Here is a 19,522-nt window from a genome sequence, read left to right as displayed (position 1 = left end):
CTGCTGATTGACACGAACATTAATTGATCGATCGATGAGCTTGAATTACAACATTCTTGGCTTTACTTTCCTACAGTGATTCAATAGTAATAGAAATATAAATATAAATGTTTTACGGACTCTTTGAAGCCTCACGACCCATCGCGGTCGTTTTCCGAACTCTATTTTTCAATCTGGTTTTCAATTGAATGGAATCTGCTTGATCGATTTTATAACCGATGATTGTAAGCTCGTTAATTAATTGTTAATGAAAAAGTAAAAATATTTAGAAACTCAGTCACAAAATCACTGATGCATGCGTCGGTTCCTCAATATCGTATTATTTGCATTTTCCAAGGTCCATGGAATCACACACCTACTTCTTATTCCTGTGCTTTCGATTTTATTCATTAATTTTTGAGTTGATAGAGAATTTCCCGTTGGCCTTGCAGTAATAGCCCTTCCGCAGGAAAGTGGTTTAAGGAGTTTCGGTACAGGCGATACAATGTTGCCATGCTAAACCATGCTAAAAACATAAAAAATTTCAAAAAGTTTAGAATTTTATAAAATTTGGTGAACATATTCTTTTGTGCCAAATTTGACAATACAAATTTTTTAAGATTTTTCTTCTACACAGTTATCGAGTAATTGATCACTAAAGTTCACGTGTACAAGCATAGCGTTTCTGTATAGGCAACATTCCGGGCATAAGAAATCTGCTTTAATGCGTAATTACTCGATAACTAAGTAGAAGAAAATTTTGAAAAAATTTGTGTTTTCGCACTTGATGTTGAAGAACATTATCACCAAATTTGATCAATTTCTTAATATTTTGACTTCTGTACCGAAACTCCTTAAAGCATTCCCGTGACGACGACGTTGACGGACGCTGTCCAGGGACGTTGTCGTAATCCATGCAGTAATTTGAATCGTTGTTGTGCCTTCTGGACTGAAAAACGTCAACCGTCGATCGCCACAATGGCAGGGTTTCAGTAGGACACCGGGCGATTCTCCATCGTGTGTGCATGTCATTCGCCCCCAATATAGATATCAAGAGACTCGATAGAGTCTCGGGACAAGTACATTGACAGCCCTGTCGTCTGCTGGCCCGAGCTCGCCGAGACTATCTTTTCTCTGAATAAAACGATTCGCGGTGGGGGTAAAATTGGCATGTCATTTTGTTGAATTACGAAACTCCTGAGTCATCTGAAACTTTGAAAATTTAACTGGAGACTAATTAATAAATTCTATTTCGATTGCACCCAGAATCAGCTATATCGGTGGCGCAATTGCTGAGAAATAAAACTTTACACGGGCTCAAGATTATGCAAAAGGTACCAACACATCCAAGAATTTATGTGTCTCTACCACATTTCCGGGGCAAATGACACGACGGAGAGTCGCCCGGTGTCCTACTGAAACCCTGCCGCCACAATCTCCTTTACGTTTGCGCGAAGAGGAAACTTTCAACGGCTGCAAGAAGCACGTTCCTCTTCTCTTTCGCTAAAACTCTTCTGTCAGCAATTATCGATTCAGTTGCGTATTTCAGAGGGGACCTGTTGCTGCTTTATATCTATACAAGCTGCTAAGAAAGACGGCTCCTCTTCTCCCTTGTCGTAGTCCGTAATCCTCGTCTGTCAACGATGCGAAGCCAGTCTCATTTTTCTTTCAATGCATATAAACGTGTTTTCCCCTCTTCGTGCTCAATCCACAGCCGTCCATGCGCCTATGTATAGTTATGGAAGGAACGTCGTTGAATTATTAAATTTAGACGTTCGAGCTCGAAGACGTGAGGTTTTACCGCGCAAATTGGTAAACCTCTCCGAAGGAGACTGACGTAAACCGCATTATTCTCGGCGCAAAAGAACCAACGAAAACCTCGAATTCGATATCGAATTTTTCATTTCAACTTTGAGTTGCAGTTCGAGAAAGCGGAGGACACGAGCTCTCTTTCTTTCCTTTTATTATTTCATCGACAAAACTTTTCTAGCGCATTATATTATCACCGCAATATCAAATTTAAGGAAGTTGGGGCATTAGAATGAAAATGATGTCATCGCTTTTAAACCGATTGCATCTTATAAAGTGAAGTGTAAAAAAAAAACAGTTAAATTTTCAGACAGTTTAGGAGCGTTGTTGCTGAGAAAAATCAATAACAATTTGGACCAAATAACATGTAATCTTATGGAAGTCAGACACATTCAGGGATATCTCCGTTAAAAATGATGCTAAAAATATGAAATTTTTTGGGCAACGTGAGCAAGGCTTGCCGAATAATGTCAATTTTTTTCAGATTTATTAGGAGATTTGCTGAGATTATATTAATAATAATCTGTTTCTCATGCAGTTTTTTGAGGCTAGAATTGTCACCGTTCGCGTTTTCGACTGAGCTTTCACCAGTTTTTCGTCTTTTTTTCCCCAACTTTTCTTTAAAGTGTATGCAACATTGCCAAACTGTAAACTGGCCTAACTTTTGAAAGGTACAGGTCATAACTTTTGGGTAAAAAAATGACTGTACAGCCTCAACTTCCTTAACTCGATAAATTATTCAAATCGATATCTCAATGGAAACATTTGAAACGTTTCCGTAGCCCTGGTGAGTGAATTAAATTTTCCACTCTCAACCGATGCACTGCCACCGACGAGTGCATTTTTTATTATAATGTGAAGCATGAAGAATTCGATGAACGTTAACAACGCCAAGTTTCATTCTCGGGGATCGATTTCCATTTAAACTATTTATAGAGAAACATTTGAATCCAATATACGAAGCTTGTAACACAGCGTCTGTACGCTTGTATTCCTCCATCCCTTTTTGGTTCTTCTGCGGGTTATGCAAGTTCCTAATGCAATGGATTTGTAGAGGATGATCCGTCGCTCGTGTCTCTTCTCGTGCTCGTACGTTCGGTCTTGCTGATGTAATCCACGCGAGCGAGTTGACTTAATCTGAGGATAAGTTGGATCTCGTGCGTGGTTAGTTAAACCACATCCAAAAATGCGAATTGGCCTCGATTCCTTTTTCGTCTTATTCGTTAGCTAATTTATCTTCTTTGCTCGATACTGTCGTTGCCGTTGGAAAATTTCCTTATTCGCACACCACGCGGTACGAAAAAAGCCGGCTTTTTTGAGGCAAATTTTCACGAGCTCTTCAGTTAGAAAAAGAAGACACGCGGTTACAAATTGTCTCCAACTTCACAATGTTCGAAGAAACACACAAATATTTTCTTATTCTCAATAAAAACAAATGTACATATTTTGTCGAGCTACGTCGAGTTCTTATGTAGTACTTTTTTAAAAAAAAAAAACAAAAAAAACAAAACAAATAAAAGCAAGTTGAGAGAGACAAAAAATGCTCTGTGCTCGGAAAAAGGTGGCACAGTGACCGGTGACAGAGTGCTTTTTGCTCGAGATGTTGCGAGGAAAATTCCGTAGCTCATCGCGAAGGCCAAGTGCACCACAGAGTTGCCCTGGCCTCAAGCGAACGCAGAGCAACCACTAATTGCCAACTATATATAATTCGGACGTGCCCCTGTAGAGCGACTGGTGAACCTGAAGAGATAATATAACTCTGCGTTCACTCTTCGCCTCCACTATCTAATTTTTCATTTTACTCTCCCTCTCTCTCTCACCCACCATCTTCGATTTCTCCTCTTTTCACTCTCTTCATTATTTTACATCTTCTTCTTCTCCTGCTATGAATATTTTCATGAGAAAGCTTCACTTATACGAGTCCGAAGTAGATGTGAGCTGACGCAACTTGTTGGTCACATCGAATATGCGAATTCGAGGGTGAACGCTTGACGACCTTTTGCCTCGGTAAAGTTTCACCGAAGCTCCAAGATCAAAGGCTACTTTCGATCGCGGAAGGGTGCTCCCGTGACATATATATATGCTACACGGAATTAATAGCACGAAGAGCCAGTTGTGCGTCTACGCGAAACGTGCATTAAAGTCGTGTGCGCACATCGGCGTTTATTCGTCAAGGGAGAAACTAAATGCAGCAGGAATGAGCACACGTACTCGAGACTCGATTATTACATTTACCGGAGAGCTTTCTCACGTTCTGTATAGACCTAATTACGACATCGGTATCGTAATTTGACTAAATTCGAACCTCCCTTAAATTAAAGTAGTTCATGCGCGATACGATTTTCTTAAGAAACTCTTGAAATTTACTCGGAGCTTAAACGGGTAGTCGACTGACACGCATATCAATTTTGAAGGGTTCGTCTCATTGGTTATTGAGATAAACGTTTTTAAATATGAAGAAACATACACGGGGATGTAAGGACTATGAGTAAAAAATCGTTTATCGTTCCGTATAACGAACGGGCGCTTCTCACGAAGTGTATGATAAACGTGAACAATAACAATGAAGTATGCAACGAAAGTTCGGGAAAAAAATCTAGACGATTGTGTTACTAGTTATAAAAATATATTACTTTAAAGATTGAACGAAATTGGTAATGAGCAATCGTACAACTTCACATTTGCTTATTTCGGCATTTTGTTTCTTCGCGGCTTGGGCCATTCCTGCCATAACCCCATAACCTTCTGTCTTTTGATCAATACTTTTTTCTTGATCCATTTCCCTTTGCGCTCTCTAATGCAATTTTGGACATAAAAAACTATAGAAATTTCGGGTTCGTTCAGTGATGGATCCCCGGTTAATTAATGGCTTGTAATTTCATTTGCCAAAAGATAAGTTGGAAAAATGTATTTACACTTTCCAATTAATATAACTGACATTAATTTAAAGTGATTATATCTTTAATTAGGAAGCAAAAGCGACCCAATTTAGACACCCATAAAATATACGATCCTTGGGTATGATCTATCTTAAAACGCACATTCAAATGAGTTCATTCATCCTGAGGCTACTTTTTCCGGAGGATTTTAATGTGGAAAAAAGTACGTTTTCTCTCATTCGTTAATGATCGATGAACAATTTTTCACTGAGACAAAAAATTCGTTGATTCAGCAAGTATTTTCATTTGATCAATAGATCGTAGCGAACAACTTGAATTTTTAATTCAACAAAACGTTGATTTTTTAACGATGTTTTCGTCAGTGCGTTGATATTTGTTTGAGCGATAAAATTAAATCATTTTCGTTTGAGTTAACGATCATTTTTTTTTTTTTCACAATGACTCGGTGAACCGACAAAAATTTTCTTGAATTACCAAACTCCTTCCCTGAATTTCCTTGACTTTGAAAATGATAATCTCCATTTTTTTTATTTAACCACCCGCAAATGGTTTTTTATATAATTTGATAGTGAGTCGTAGAATCGAAGTATAAAACAAACAACATATTCAAGTTGAGTAAAAATTAAAGGAATGGGTTTTTTTTACTGCAAAATCTACATTAAGGAGGCTGGATCACGAAATCAAAATAATCAGAATTTTATAAAATTTAATGATAACATTCTTTGGCATCGAGTATACAAATACAATTTTTTTCAAATTTTTTTACCACATGGTTATTGAATAATTGAGCGTTAAATCGAAGTTCTAATGCACGAGATGTATAACTGTATATGTGTAAACTCTATGCTTATACACGTGAACTTTAGTGTTCAAATACTCGAGAGCTGTGTGGTAGAAAAATCTTAAAAAATGTATATTGTCTTATATATATTTAAAGAATACATTTACTAATTATCATTTTGAAATTCTTAATATTTATAACATGGTTTAACATGGTAACATTGTATCGTCGCGATCCACCCTCCTTAATTATATGCTGTTTATCTTTCTTGCTTGCGAAACGCTATCAATTTCGTAAAATTTCAATATTCGAGAATGGCCAGTGAGATTGTGAGTTTACCCTGCGGCTGACAGTTCGCAGTTATATAAGATGATTCGTCCATATTCCCAGGCGGATTTGTTGTCGCTGACCCACGAGCGATTATACTGTTTTTTTTTTTTTTTTTTTTTTTTAATGGGGCTAATTTTGGTCTTCTCTCAGCTTCTTCGAAGCAGATATTCCGTTTCTTGTTGGGCTCTTTACGAATGTGCGATACTCGAAAGTACTTTGAGAATCACTGCATAGACAGAAAATCATAGAATTTACTAAAAACAACACGCACGTGAAAAATGTTTGGGATCTAAAAATTACACTGAGAAAAAAATTACTAGAACCAATAATATGTAGTTTTGAAGTGAAAAAATCATTTATTTCATTATTCGCCAAAACATATTAGATTGGTTCCCTCATATATTTACTTGGTTAATTTATTTCAGTCAATTTCATAAATTTTTGTTTCAATAACAGTAGATGCTTCAATCTAACAATTTTTTATCAATTATATGTAGTAATATGTAGTTTGAATCAATAACACATTTTATGATTCAAAACATGAATGTTTTTGAAGGAAGCACTTATTCTTTTTATGAAGTATGATTTTAATTATATTATATTGTTTATGTATTTTAACTATATTATGTTATCAATTGCAAAATTATTTTTCACTGCTCGTGATGGTCAATACAGTTTATGGTACATCTCTGAAACCATTTTAATCGAAGAAAAATTCCTACCTTTAGTGATCAATTACTCGATAACTGTACAGAAGAAAAATCTTAAAAAATTTGTATTGTCAAATTTGGCACTAAAGAATATGTTCACCAAACTTTATAAAATTCTGATCATTTTGAATTTTTTTTATGTTTTTAGCATGGTTTAGCATGGCAACATTGTATCGCCTGTGCAATATATCCTTAATAAGTAAATACATGTTGTCAAATTCAATCATTTTTTCTCTCAGTGTATTGATCTTTTAAGGATATATTGCACAGGCGATACAATGTTGCCATGCTAAACCATGCTAAAATGATCAAAATTTTATAAAATTTGGTGAACATATTCTTTAGTGCTAAATTTGACAATACAAATTTTTTAAGATTTTTCTTCTGTACAGTTATCGAGTAATTGATCACTAAAGTTCACGTGTACAAGCATAGCGTTTCTGTATAGGCAACATTCCGGGCATAAGAAATCTGCTTTAATGCGTAATTACTCGATAATTAAGCAGAAGAAAATTTTGAAAAAAATTGTGTCTTCGCACTTGATGTTGAATAAGAACATTATCACCAAATTTGATCAATTTCTTATCATTTTGGCGAATGTAGCCACCCTTTTTAAGTACGCGTGCTATCCATTAGATTACCACGACATTGTTAGATATAAACTGAAAAAGGAATTATATAAGTTGCGAAAAGTTTTATTGAGATTATTTATTGGTTGAACCATGACAATCACTGTTAATTTGAAAACATATTTTCAAGGATCTATCACTTCATTATATTAAACTCTTATTTAATAGTAACAATTAGATTAATTATTTTAATAAAAATATTTTTAGTAACAAAAAAATGATGAATTCATTGCAAGAAAATAATTTGTTCGAAAAAAGCAATTTCGTATTGAAGTCATTTTGTAGATTCAAATAATCTAATGTTTTTGATGCGATAAATTTAAGGAAGTTGAAGCGATATATATAGGACATCATACGAAAAATACATTAGATTTTATTATTCCAAAATAATGAATTGAAAATTTACGTGAATCTTCTTGAATAGCGCTTAATTATGTGTGAAAAATTTGAAGAGGTTTCACCGCCTAGTAATCGAGATATTCATTGTCGAAAATGACAAGGTTAAACATGGGCTCTTATGGAAGCTTTCAAAAAATTGCAAACTTCAACAATAAATATCCCAATTTCACGACGGTGAACCATCGGCATATCCCACCAGAAGTTTAATACTGTCTTAAGCTTTCTGTTTAAAAAATTTTAATGTGCAAAGTTGGAAAATAGTTTTAACATAAGATACGCTTCAACCTCCTTAATTAATCCAATCAATGAAAATTTAATCAAATCTATCATGCATCTAATTGATACCATTAAATAAGAGTTTAATATAATGAAGTTATAGATCCATGAAAATATGTTTTCAAATCAACATTGATTGTCTTGGTTCAACAAATAAATAATCGAAACAATACTTTGATTTAAGGGTGAATGATACAAAAGTCGAAATAATTAGAAATTGATCAAATTTTGTGATAATGTTCTTCAACATCAAGTGCGAAAACACAAATTTTTTCAAAATTTTCTTCTGTTTAGTTATCGAGTAATTACGCATTAAAGCAGATTTCTTATGCCCGGAATGTATACCTATATATATGGAAACGCTATGCTTATACACGTCAACTTTAGTGATCAATTACTCGATAACTGTACAGAAGAAAAATCTTAAAAAATTTGTATTGTCAAATTTAGCACTAAAGAATATGTTCACCAAATTTTATAAAATTTTGATCATTTTAGCATGGTTTAGCATGGCAACATTGTATCGCCTGTGCAATATATCCTTAAAAGACCAATACACTGAGAGAAAAAATGATTGAATTTGACAACATGTATTTACTTATTAAGGATATATTGCACAGGCGATACAATGTTGCCATGCTAAACCATGCTAAAAACATAAAAAAAATTCAAAATGATCAGAATTTTATAAAGTTTGGTGAACATATTCTTTAGTGCCAAATTTGACAATACAAATTTTTTAAGATTTTTCTTCTGTACAGTTATCGAGTAATTGATCACTAAAGTTCACGTGTATAAGCATAGCGTTTCCATATATATAGGTATACATTCCAGGCATAAGAAATCTGCTTTAATGCGTAATTACTCGATAACTAAACAGAAGAAAATTTTGAAAAAATTTGTGTTTTCGCACTTGATGTTGAAGAACATTATCACCAAATTTGATCAATTTCTAATTATTTCGACTTTTGTATCATTCACCCTTAATAAAAATCTGTGACCGAAATAGTTTATCATTCAAAAATATACTTTCGCGCTCCAATAAACTGTTCAACCATCAAAAAGACATTTTCTGTCTCATCACTCGTCGCCTTCCACGTTGTGAGTGCAGTCGAGAGAAAATTATTAGGCATTGAAAATCGAGGCTGCGTCTCCATGCAGATGCAACGAGCCCGAGAGAGTCTCGTCTCGTGTAACATCACCGCGTCTCCGTCTTGTCATCGTGGAAATCTTGGGAGCATCCGATACGCGAGCATACACCACGGAATATTATTGTATAGCGAGAAACGTAATCAGCCTACATCGACGACACGATACAATTTGATTCTCCCACTGCTCCAATCGTATGCATCATTCAGAATGGGAGATACGTAACAATACGTTCCAACAATGACGGAATTGATGGTCGATTGTGATGCCTGATGTTTCAAACTGTGGATGGATCTCATGAGCTTTGGAGCTCTGTCAATCAAGCCCGCTCATGCGAGTGTGATCTGCAGGGAATCGAGGAATTAAACCAGAGAATTTATGCGCGCGGAAATGAACTTAAAAGACATGCGGCAGCATTTGTTGGCTCTTTCGACGAATCATTGGACCCAGGATTTGAGAAGTTGCGATCTAAAAAGTGACTTGTAAGCTGGAAATGAAAATGAAAAATCAGGTCAGCAGATTGAACCCACCGCGGATGCCGCAGTGAACTCTGATGACAGTAGCAACGTTTCACTCGGTCCCGCTGCTCGAGATAGCTTTTATACCAATTATACTATGCAGAAGTGCTCTTTTCTGTATTCAAATATTTATGTATTTAAGTGCACCAGAGCTCCGCTAAAATTCGCTGTAAAAAAAGCGGATCGTCGTTATAAGATTGCTTTGTTGCTCTTGCGGTAACGTCGATCAAATTATACGATACGCTCATGGAAATCGCTCGAGTGAATTACGAGAGAGACACGCCCAGCATCTGCAAGTTAAACGGAACTTTCAAGCGCACGAACAATCCTATATTATCTCGTCGAGTTTAATTCAACGAGAGAAACAGATAACGACGACGAAATCCGACTATCAAATACTCTTCGCGAGTTCATGCCGCCAAAACAATCAATTCAAATATGTTGGATTTAAGGTAACTCCTGTACAGCATTCTAGTCAAATGAGTGCTAAATTTTCAAAACGCTTTTAGACCAAGTTTAACGTACCGATTAAATGTATTGTTAGTGGATTTGCATTACAGCATATCTTATTAAGATGTAAAAATATTAAGAAGGCTAGTTTTGCAAAACCATCAACTGACAAATGCAAATTTCCACGTTGACACATTTTCACTGGTATTTTTCAAAGAATTATCTGCGTTTTTTCATCGATTTTATTGGAACAAGTCTCATTTTGTTCGTCAACTGGTCCTTCATGGATTTACCATGTAGTTGTTTTTTTAACTCGATCGTTTCACTGTTGCAGCTAATTGTTCATTAAGTGAAAAAACTTTTTCATTCATAATTTCTCTCAGGAATGAGTTTAAAGGAAAATCTACGTGGTGAATTCGTAGAGGATCGGTTGAGGAACAAAATGAGACCTGGTGCAATAAAATCGGTTAAAAAATACAGATGATTCTTTGAAAAATACCAGTGAAAATGTGTCGTCATGGAAATTTGCATCTATCGGTTGATCGTTTTGCAAAACTATAATTTTAAATATTTTTTCACGTTAATAAAATATGCTTGAATACATATCTACTAACAATAAGTTTAATCGGTACCAATGGACGATAAATTTTAAACTATGATTCCGCCTAAAGATTCTGGAAATTTCAGTAAAATTTGAATTTAAGTCGTATTTTTGCCGTTATGTATGCGGCGCCGTTGTGCTGGTATTTATTAGTTGAATGTTAAAACCTCAAAAAAAAAAAAATACAAAATTAGATTCGAAATGAAACCACGAGTTGTGGGAACCACTTCAATATCGTCAAGAGTAAAAATATTGAGTTAATGTGTATTATAACATAAAATTAAATGAAAATACACAGGAAAGAATACAGAAAACGTAGAATTCATTTTATGTTATACCTTAATTTTAATTCATTTGTATTATGTTATAAGCAAAATGCATTTTCCTTCAACTTGACAGTCACAGGTATTGACAGACCAAAATTAAATGAGCTACATAAATATTTAAGAAAATAATTCTGTGGTATGACATCACACGCAATAGCCATTTAAATATTTATAGGCTTCAAATAAAAATTAAACTCTAGCAGCATAAATATGAAAGCGACATTGAATTACAACTCACATTCTAATGCACTCAAAAACAAAAATTTAATTCCGTGGAATTTTATTATGCCTAGACAAAATTTTAATTCACAATTTTTATTTAGTGCATAATTTTAATTCCCGAATTAAAATTTGGTACATAATTTAATTCTCAAATGAAAATTGAATAGAATTAAAATTTAGAATATAATTTTTATTGATGCATTAAATTGTGAACATACTTTGGATTCTAGAATAAAAATTCGAATGAGTTAACATTTGATCAATTAAAATTTGAACGCATTAAAATTTGGCACATAATTTAAATTATTTCAAATTTTTATTCGTAAAATAAAATTTGGGATATTTAAAATTTCGGGTATTATAATTATGTACCAAATTGTAATACACAAATGAAAATTTGAGGTCATTAAAATTATGTACCAAATTTGAATTCTAAAATGAAAACCAGCACCTTTAATCCAAATTCTTGAATAAAAGTTTAAGTTTATTAAAATCTAATATTTAAATTTGTTACCCCAAATTTTATTCCGGAAATTCAAATTTAGTGCTTAATTTCAATGATCCTAAATTTTACTTCTTTTAAATATGAATTCGTTCGAAATAAATGTTTTCCCGAGTTTTCGTCTGATTTAATTTTTTTGACATAATTTTAATGACCTCAAATTTAAATTCACGTAGATGAAAACATTAATTTTTGTTCGGAATTTATACTCAGGAATTTTTGGAAATTAAAATTATGTACATAATTTTAAATCCATAATTAAAACTATTTCAAGAGAAAATATTAAATGGGTATGTTAATGCAGTGGTAGTTAAATAAAAATTTAATAATTTAATATTTGGTTAGGCATAATTTTAAATAATTTTCGTTCAATAGATTTTTATGCGACTTAATTTTTATACAACTAATAAATACCAAAACGGCGCGCCATAGTTATGCACAATTTGTCTCCGTCAAATTCAGCATAAAATGCAATCCGGAAAAGTTGTAGTCGGTTCTTCCAAAATAGTACTAGATTTTTCGTGGTTTGTAAAAAAAAAAATTCCATTTTTAGGACAAAAAAGATTTCATCACTTAAACGGTAATGGACAAGGCAGCATAAATTAAACTCTAGAAGCATCGACGTCAGCTTTTAACATCAACCGACATTAAAAATGTCCACCGATTTTTATCGGTGCCTATATTTTTTTTTTTTTTCATTTCAACGTACACAAATCATGTAGTTCGGTAAAAAATTGGAAAATATTGAAAAATAATCTTTCATATATCGCAATGGAAATCGGAAAATCTCGACATTTAATGGAAGCGTTGTTGATGGCACAGCTCTCCTTTTACAAGCAAAAAAGAATGACGAAAAGTCGTGCATGCTTTTAAACAATCGATCATGACTTTTCCGGATCTGAAAGTAAATAAGAAACACGTTTTCTTCGTATTGACAATCGGACTCTAAATTTTATCCGAATAGTTACGGTCAAAAGACGCGGCACACATAGCTTTTTGTGACTTTCGTTCTGGAAGAATATTCAAAAAAAAGTTCAAAGCATCGTTTTTGTATGGGCGCTCGTACCGCGCTCGTTTCTTGTGGTAATAATTCGATTTATTGGGACGACGAATATTGCTAGTTGAACTTAGCTCCGATCTAGCTCGTCTCGCTGTCCGTATATCACGATCGTGTACACGGAGCAGAAGGTTTACGAGATTCGAGCAATATGAGAGTGCATTCGCGTAAAACCCTGTCATAAAGCACGAGAATAGATCTGCGAAGGGAAGAAAACGAAAAAACGAGGAGCAGAGTTGTGAGAAGGAAGCAAGCAGAGAAAGAGTGAGATATCTCTTTTATTTATTTTTCTTTTCGATCGTCTCGCGCACAGAACTTACACGAAGACAAAACTTTTATGACTCTTATTTGTATATATTTATGTGTATTCTTTTTTACAACTGTCACGAAGATCCGTCGTAGGATCACGCAATCAAAGCATCAAATCCTGCTGAGGATTCTATATACCGGTGTATACTTCTTTTCATGCCTTTTCTCAGCACCGCGGCGGGACTTCTTTTATTTACTCACCGGTTTTTTGTTTCCTTAGGGCTGACTACTGGAAGTCCCAGGGCCGAAAGTTTTGTGACTTTTGCAAGTGTTGGATCGCCGACAACAAGCCAAGCATCGAGTTCCACGAGGGTGGCAAGAAACACAAGGAAAATGTCGGCAAAAGGCTCAAGGAGATCCACAAGAACAGCGCTAAACAGGCCAAGCAAACTCGTAAATTTGAGGATGATCTCAAAAAGATGGAAAGCGTAATTATTCCAACCAACGAAACGACCGCATCAATCATCTTTTAATACCTCTACTATTTTTCGCTTTTTATATACTTAATATTTATTCCTTTGTCTTACCTTTGCGTTCCAGGCTGCAATGGCCGCTTATCTCAAAGACGTTGAGAGCAATAACGTCGATCTCACGGCGGAAAAAATAATGCGCGAAAAATTAAACACTTCCGAGAAAACAGAGGTAAAGTTTGTCCTACGAATTCACTTCATCTTAAGGGGTCTACCCTGCTAATTAGGCGGGCAAAAAAAGATTATTTTTACGAATTTTTTTGACCGATATAAATTATAAATATGAATGTAAAAAGTGTTGGGCCTAAAAAATAGACTCTTAAAATACACAAATGTTTATTTTTGCATATTCATTTTACTTAGTTAAATAGATAAAAAAATATATATATTATATAGATAAAATCTCTGGAATGGATGATCGGAGAAAAGAAAATAAAAATGATTTCAGATTCAATAGGTGAATGGCTATAGCGCATATCATACGAATTGTGATATATTTTCAAAAATGACAAAACAATGGCCATTTTTCTAAAAAAAAACTAAGAAAAAGCACATTTTTTTATCGCTTTTTGAAAATAAAAAATACTTCCACTCAACATTTGAAAATTCGTGTGATATGTGCGCTATAGCTATAGTCACAAAGAACATGTGGTGAAATTTGGGAAGGATCGGTTGAATAGTTTCGTAGATTTGATCAAAACGTCCAAAAACGTAATTTTGAGAAAAACGCGTTTAAGAGCATGGATCAGTCGACTAATCTCACTTGGAATTTTTAAAATCGAAATTCTTTGACACAGTTTGACTGATTAAAAAAAGGCTCTGTCAGCCTACGCAGAACGATGGCAAAAATCGACTGACAGAGCCTTTTTTTGATCGGTCAAACTGTGCCAAAGAATTTCGATTTCGAAATTTGCAGCTATCTCTCTCGCACCACGGTTGCGATATACCGACTGATCCATCCTCTTAAGTAGGGTGGATCGCGACGATACAATGTTGCCGTGCTAAAACATGTTAAAAATATTAAGAATTTCAAAATGATAAGAATTTAACAAAATTTGGTAAATGTATTCTTTCAAAATATATAAGACAATAGAATTTTTTTTAGATTTTTCTACCATAGCTCTCGAGTAATTGAAGACTACAGTTCACGTGTAATAAGAATAGAGTTTACATATATACAGTTACACATCTCGTGCATAAGAAGTTCGATTTAACGCTCAATTATGCGATAACCATGTGATAAAAAAAATTGAAAAAAATTGCATTTGTATACTTGATGCCAAAGAATGTTATCACCAAATTTGATCAAATTCTGATTATTTTCATTTCGTGATCCACCCTCCTTAAACAAAAGCAGGTACGCGGTACCGCACTGAGCGGTACGTATTAGCGCGCTCAGTCAGTCAAGTAAACGTCGCTCAAAAGTACACTAAGACTGCTCAGATCTTTATAAAATTTCATTATGATACTTTTAAGGTATAATTTGATGGATAGCTCGACCAAAAATTATATCTGATCGGAATTTCCGTACTTCGTGATGCAATAAAAATCTGAAAAAATTCAACAACATTTGGAAAGCTATGAAAAACAATTATCAATAATAATATTGCCCAAAAGTTAATAACAAATTGTTTAAACAATTAATTATTCAATAATTTTGCGGTGACCTATTGTTTTTTTTTTACGAATCAAATGTGTGTATTTTTCCGAACGCTCGTGAATTTTTTCAGAATTTTCGTGGATTTTTCAAATTTCTTAAAAAAATTTTGAAAAAAATTTTAAAAAATTTAAATTTTGGATATGTTTTAGAAGACATATTTACCATCAGTTTTGAAAAGTCTCAAGGTTACTCGATCAAAAATGTACAAATAGAGCCACTTAAAAAATTTAAAAGAGGGAATTTCAAAAATCCACGAAAATTCGGAAAAAAATCATGAGCATTCAGAAAAATGCGCACATTTGATTCAAATGTTGCTGAATTTTTTCCGATTTTTATTGCATCACGAAGTACGGAAATTTTGATCAGATACAATTTATCGGCTAGGCTATCCATCCAGTAATACCTTAAATATGTAGTAAAAAAAATTCGATTTTTTGAAAATTCTAATTAGGCTATTCAATTGATCTCACTCATAATCCAACACTTTTATTCTCAACAGTCACCAGAGAATCCCAATCGAATGCCTTCAGCTTCACCGGATACCGTACCGAGGTTCAATAAAAACCGAAATTATCGTGACGTGAGTATTCTTCCACTAACTTATTCATTCCTATTTAATCTCATATCCAAAAAAAAACCCAAATCCAAATAAATCCAAAGTCCAAATAAAGAATGAAAGGTAATCCGTTTTGTTGCAGAATCCCTCGGATGTAGATTATTGTGATCCTTACGCCCAGGCGAAACGAAATCATCAAGAGGCCAAGCTGGCGTCTCAAGGTGTTCTTACAGCGTGCAGCGCTAGCGAAAACAAGACTCAGAGCAAGAGCAATAAAGCGTCCCGTGATAAGCGAAAAGGAAAGCGGCCACAAGAGGACCAACCTGCCAACAGAACACTCTTGCAAAAATTGTGGTACGAAGCTCGGACTTCCGAAGGATACACGTATTACTGGCACATAGAAACCAACGGTAAACTTCTTTTTCACCCCCAATTTTCTTTGTTTTTCATCAACATTTCTCATCGCCACTCCGTTATCGATCATTTTTTACCCCCCACAGCCACCCATCAGCCGGTGTTTGACTTCTGAATTTCTTGAGAGTCTAAAAACGTTGAAAGTATGAAAAACATTTTCTGATAAACAGTGAAAAATATTTCTATCGAGACGACTTAACATTGTATCGTTGTATCGACAAATATCTTTCGAGGATTGTTCATACGTGAAAAAGATGTAACAGTTTGCGCTATCGTGCCAAATGTTCGATTCGACGCTTTAGTTTTTGGCCCTTTCTACCTTCCTTTTCCCTTTTCTTTTGTTATTCGAAGTGTATATACGTCTCGTTTCCGAATAGATACGCTTGAGCATGAGAACACATGCTCGATAAGGTTCAAAGCTCGAGAGACCATTCGATAGGAGGGAATATCGGGTCTGACAATTGGAGCATCAGTTCGTTCTTCGTTCACTGCAACAGCTTATTCTCCCTACTCTTTTATTTCTTCAATTTTCTCTGTTTTTCCTCCCTCCATTTGTCTCTTTCTTTGAAGTTTGTATGAATGAGAAAAAAAATGACATTATTACGTTACCAACTTGCAGAATCCGTTTGGGAAGTGCCAGCCGAAGGTTTCATGTCGATTGCTGAACAAGAGGAGGAAGCCAAAGAACAGGCGATACAGCAGCAATTTTTGGAGCAAATTGATAAAGAAAGCTCTGAGGAAAAAGCTCAACTGATGGAAGAACGAAGAGCGAATGCCGAACGCGAGCGACTCAGGGAAATAAGAAAACGAAGAAATGAGGCGAGAAAAAAAGATGAGCTGGGAGAAGTCAAAAAAGAGATAAAAGAAGAAATCCCTGATGAAACTATGGGAGATGACTTCGACTCGGAATATGAGGAAAAGATTCCTTACAGAAGAGATTACAGCGTTCCGGAAAAACCGGATCCATATGGACCTTGGCAGACGGTTCAAGTGATGTAAATAAAGAATTTTCTCTCCTCTTTATATCTCTGTTAAAGTTTTATTCTCATTTGTGAGAGAATTAAAAGAATCCATCGTTATTTTCAGAAACCAGAAACCCGTCGTCGATCTTCAATTACCCAAGAAAAAGGCCCCGTTGGTAGTTCCGCTTCTGCACAACCCAGATTCGGCACCTTCAAAAAGAATTTTTACAGAAAAAGTCGTCACACAATTGTCGGATGGTGATAGTGACAGTGAAAAAGTACCGACGACCTTCAAAAAACGGAAATTTGGCATGAAGAATGTTCGCAAAAGAATGACCGACGATTGATTCATTTAATTAACTCAAATGTCATTTTTTTTCATTGTAAACTTGTCAATTTTTTTTTGTATTAAATTTTAATATACGAGAGTACCTATCAAGGGCGTGAGTCTTGTGCGACGATAACTGTCAACCGAATAATAAACACGTTCCAGCAGTATTAGGAATTTCAATGATTTGAAGCACTGATCAAATTATAAATTAATTTCATTGATCTTTGCCGAAAATTTTCATTGAATGAGCGCATATTTGTTAAACACACGCTATCCGTTGTTTGTTTTTACCAGCAATCGACAACTCGTGGATCGAGAGCTACAATATAGTGATCTGTTTTACCGACATATTTGCAAAACGCGGGTGCAGGCCGGCAGCCAACAGGAATTCTTACGTTGTTTCGACTTCTATATAAACTTCACTAATTCTCCGGCGGCGGTGGCGGTCGTTGTGGCCAAGTTGTGGCAAAGAAGTCAATTTATATAGAAGCCCAGTTCTTATGGTGATTTATCACTTGCGCGAGTGCGAGAGCGATAACTGCAAAATGGTTGCACGGTTTACTCGGACACCCTTGATTTTTTGAGAAAAATAAAAGTTACACCTTGTTCTCTGATAAAATGAGAATAGCGTGTAACTCATATTTTCTTTCAAATATCAAGCTACTCGGAATAAACCGTGCAACAGGATTTTTACCGACTGAACAAGTGACAGAGCACCTTATGGGCGACTTCAAACAAACTTTCTGCGACCCAAACTGCCGCTCCGCGGCGCGGCGTTCGCTTGTGACGTCACTAGCGAACAGCTGTCACGGAGGTGGGGAAGTTGGAATGTTGTTTTTCTCTCACACATTAAATGGCCAAAAGATATTTGGCCTAAGCGCGTGGGGTCGAGGGATCGAATCCTACATTTCGAGTTTTTTTTTTCATAAGACATAAATATTTGAAAGCACTTCTCTTTGTAATATAATTTTTGGAAACTAACCGCTATTGTCTGCTTTGAGTCAGTGCTTTGTCGTGCTGGTCCCTTTAAATTTCAAAATCTTTATTTACATTATGTAAAAATACCGTGTTACACGTGTATATATGTGGTGAGAAACAGTGAACAGTTTTGATGTTCGTTAAGCTACCTAGAAGTTGGAACAACCCGCCCTAACTCCAATATCAAAAAAATTATAACCTTTAAACTTCAAGCCGCCTTCTCACGATTTATAAACAAGTAACAATGTTTAATATGGTATTAGTGCTAGCGTGGTCGAGTGGTTACATTCAGCGACCGTAAACTCGAAGGTTGAGAGTTCGACTCTCGAACGATGTTCTTTTTTCTGAGTAAACATTTTCTCTTATAAATATTTTTTCAATAAATTATTATAACTTTGTAGTTATAAATCGAATTAATTTACATCTGACTTTTTTGGTATAGTGTTCGTAGTCGTCGCATTTACTGAGTCCACAAGCCTTTCGAATAATAAAAGAAAACTTTTTTATCGACGAAAGATAAGAAATATAGGTATTAAAAATTTGACTACATATGTCAAATTCTTTTTATGTAAAAAAGGACATAATTACATATATTTATAGGAAAATTAAATTGTCCTGAGATTCTACCGAGTCTCTTGATAATAACAAGTATAGCATTATTACTTGTTAAAATCTCAATCGTGAATGAATAAAAATCTTACATGACAAAAATTAATATCACGGAATAAAATCAAGATAAGACGTTTATTTACTCGTCCTCTGAATAATAGTTCCGAGCAGTATAATGCAAAATCAAGTCCAGCTTTTGAAATCGAAAGCTCTTGAAACCTTATTCAAACCAATTCATATACCTCCTGATAAAATTTATTTCGGATATGATTGAAAACTTTCTTACAAAATGCCGGGCCCTCTTAAAACCACAGTTATGTAACAACTCTTCCCTTTAAAAATTGGTCAACCAAACACGGTTCATTCACTAAACTAGATTGTCTCAATAATTCGCCATGATTACTAAATGTGGTTGAATAATAATTCAATTTAAAAAATAACGATGCGAGCCCGTGCACATTCAGAAACACGTTGGATCCGGTTATTGCAAAATAAAAATAAATTCCCGATGCTGTTCACTTCAATGAACTTCAATGAAATTTTTATGAAACAGACAATACTTTATTGCTGGATTTACACCAAATTTGTTACGCAT

The 19,522-nt window shown here is 34.7% G+C and overlaps 1 protein-coding gene across 4 annotated transcripts in view; it reads left to right on the top strand.

Moving 5' to 3' along the window:
* The window catches only part of LOC122407030 (WW domain-binding protein 4), a 47,972-nt gene extending 30,465 nt beyond the window's left edge, over nucleotides 1-17,507 (top strand). For 3 of the 4 annotated variants that reach the window (XM_043412986.1, XM_043412985.1, XM_043412983.1), the window contains 6 exons: nucleotides 13,168-13,375; nucleotides 13,488-13,589; nucleotides 15,577-15,657; nucleotides 15,776-16,043; nucleotides 16,667-17,042; nucleotides 17,134-17,507. In XM_043412986.1, coding sequence (XP_043268921.1) covers nucleotides 13,168-13,375; nucleotides 13,488-13,589; nucleotides 15,577-15,657; nucleotides 15,776-16,043; nucleotides 16,667-17,042; nucleotides 17,134-17,356 — 1,258 coding nt within the window. In that variant the 3' untranslated portion in view covers nucleotides 17,357-17,507. Of the gene's footprint in view, nucleotides 1-9,903; nucleotides 9,933-13,167; nucleotides 13,376-13,487; nucleotides 13,590-15,576; nucleotides 15,658-15,775; nucleotides 16,044-16,666; nucleotides 17,043-17,133 lie in introns of those variants that run through there. The other variant, XM_043412984.1, reaches the window with a different exon arrangement.
* The last annotated feature ends 2,015 nt before the right edge of the window (nucleotides 17,508-19,522 follow it).

Source organism: Venturia canescens, chromosome 2 (genome assembly GCF_019457755.1).
Source record: "Venturia canescens isolate UGA chromosome 2, ASM1945775v1, whole genome shotgun sequence".
Taxonomy (NCBI): Eukaryota; Metazoa; Arthropoda; class Insecta; order Hymenoptera; family Ichneumonidae; genus Venturia; species Venturia canescens.
Note: the sequence above shows the minus strand (reverse complement) of the source record. Positions and strands in the feature narration are given on the sequence as shown.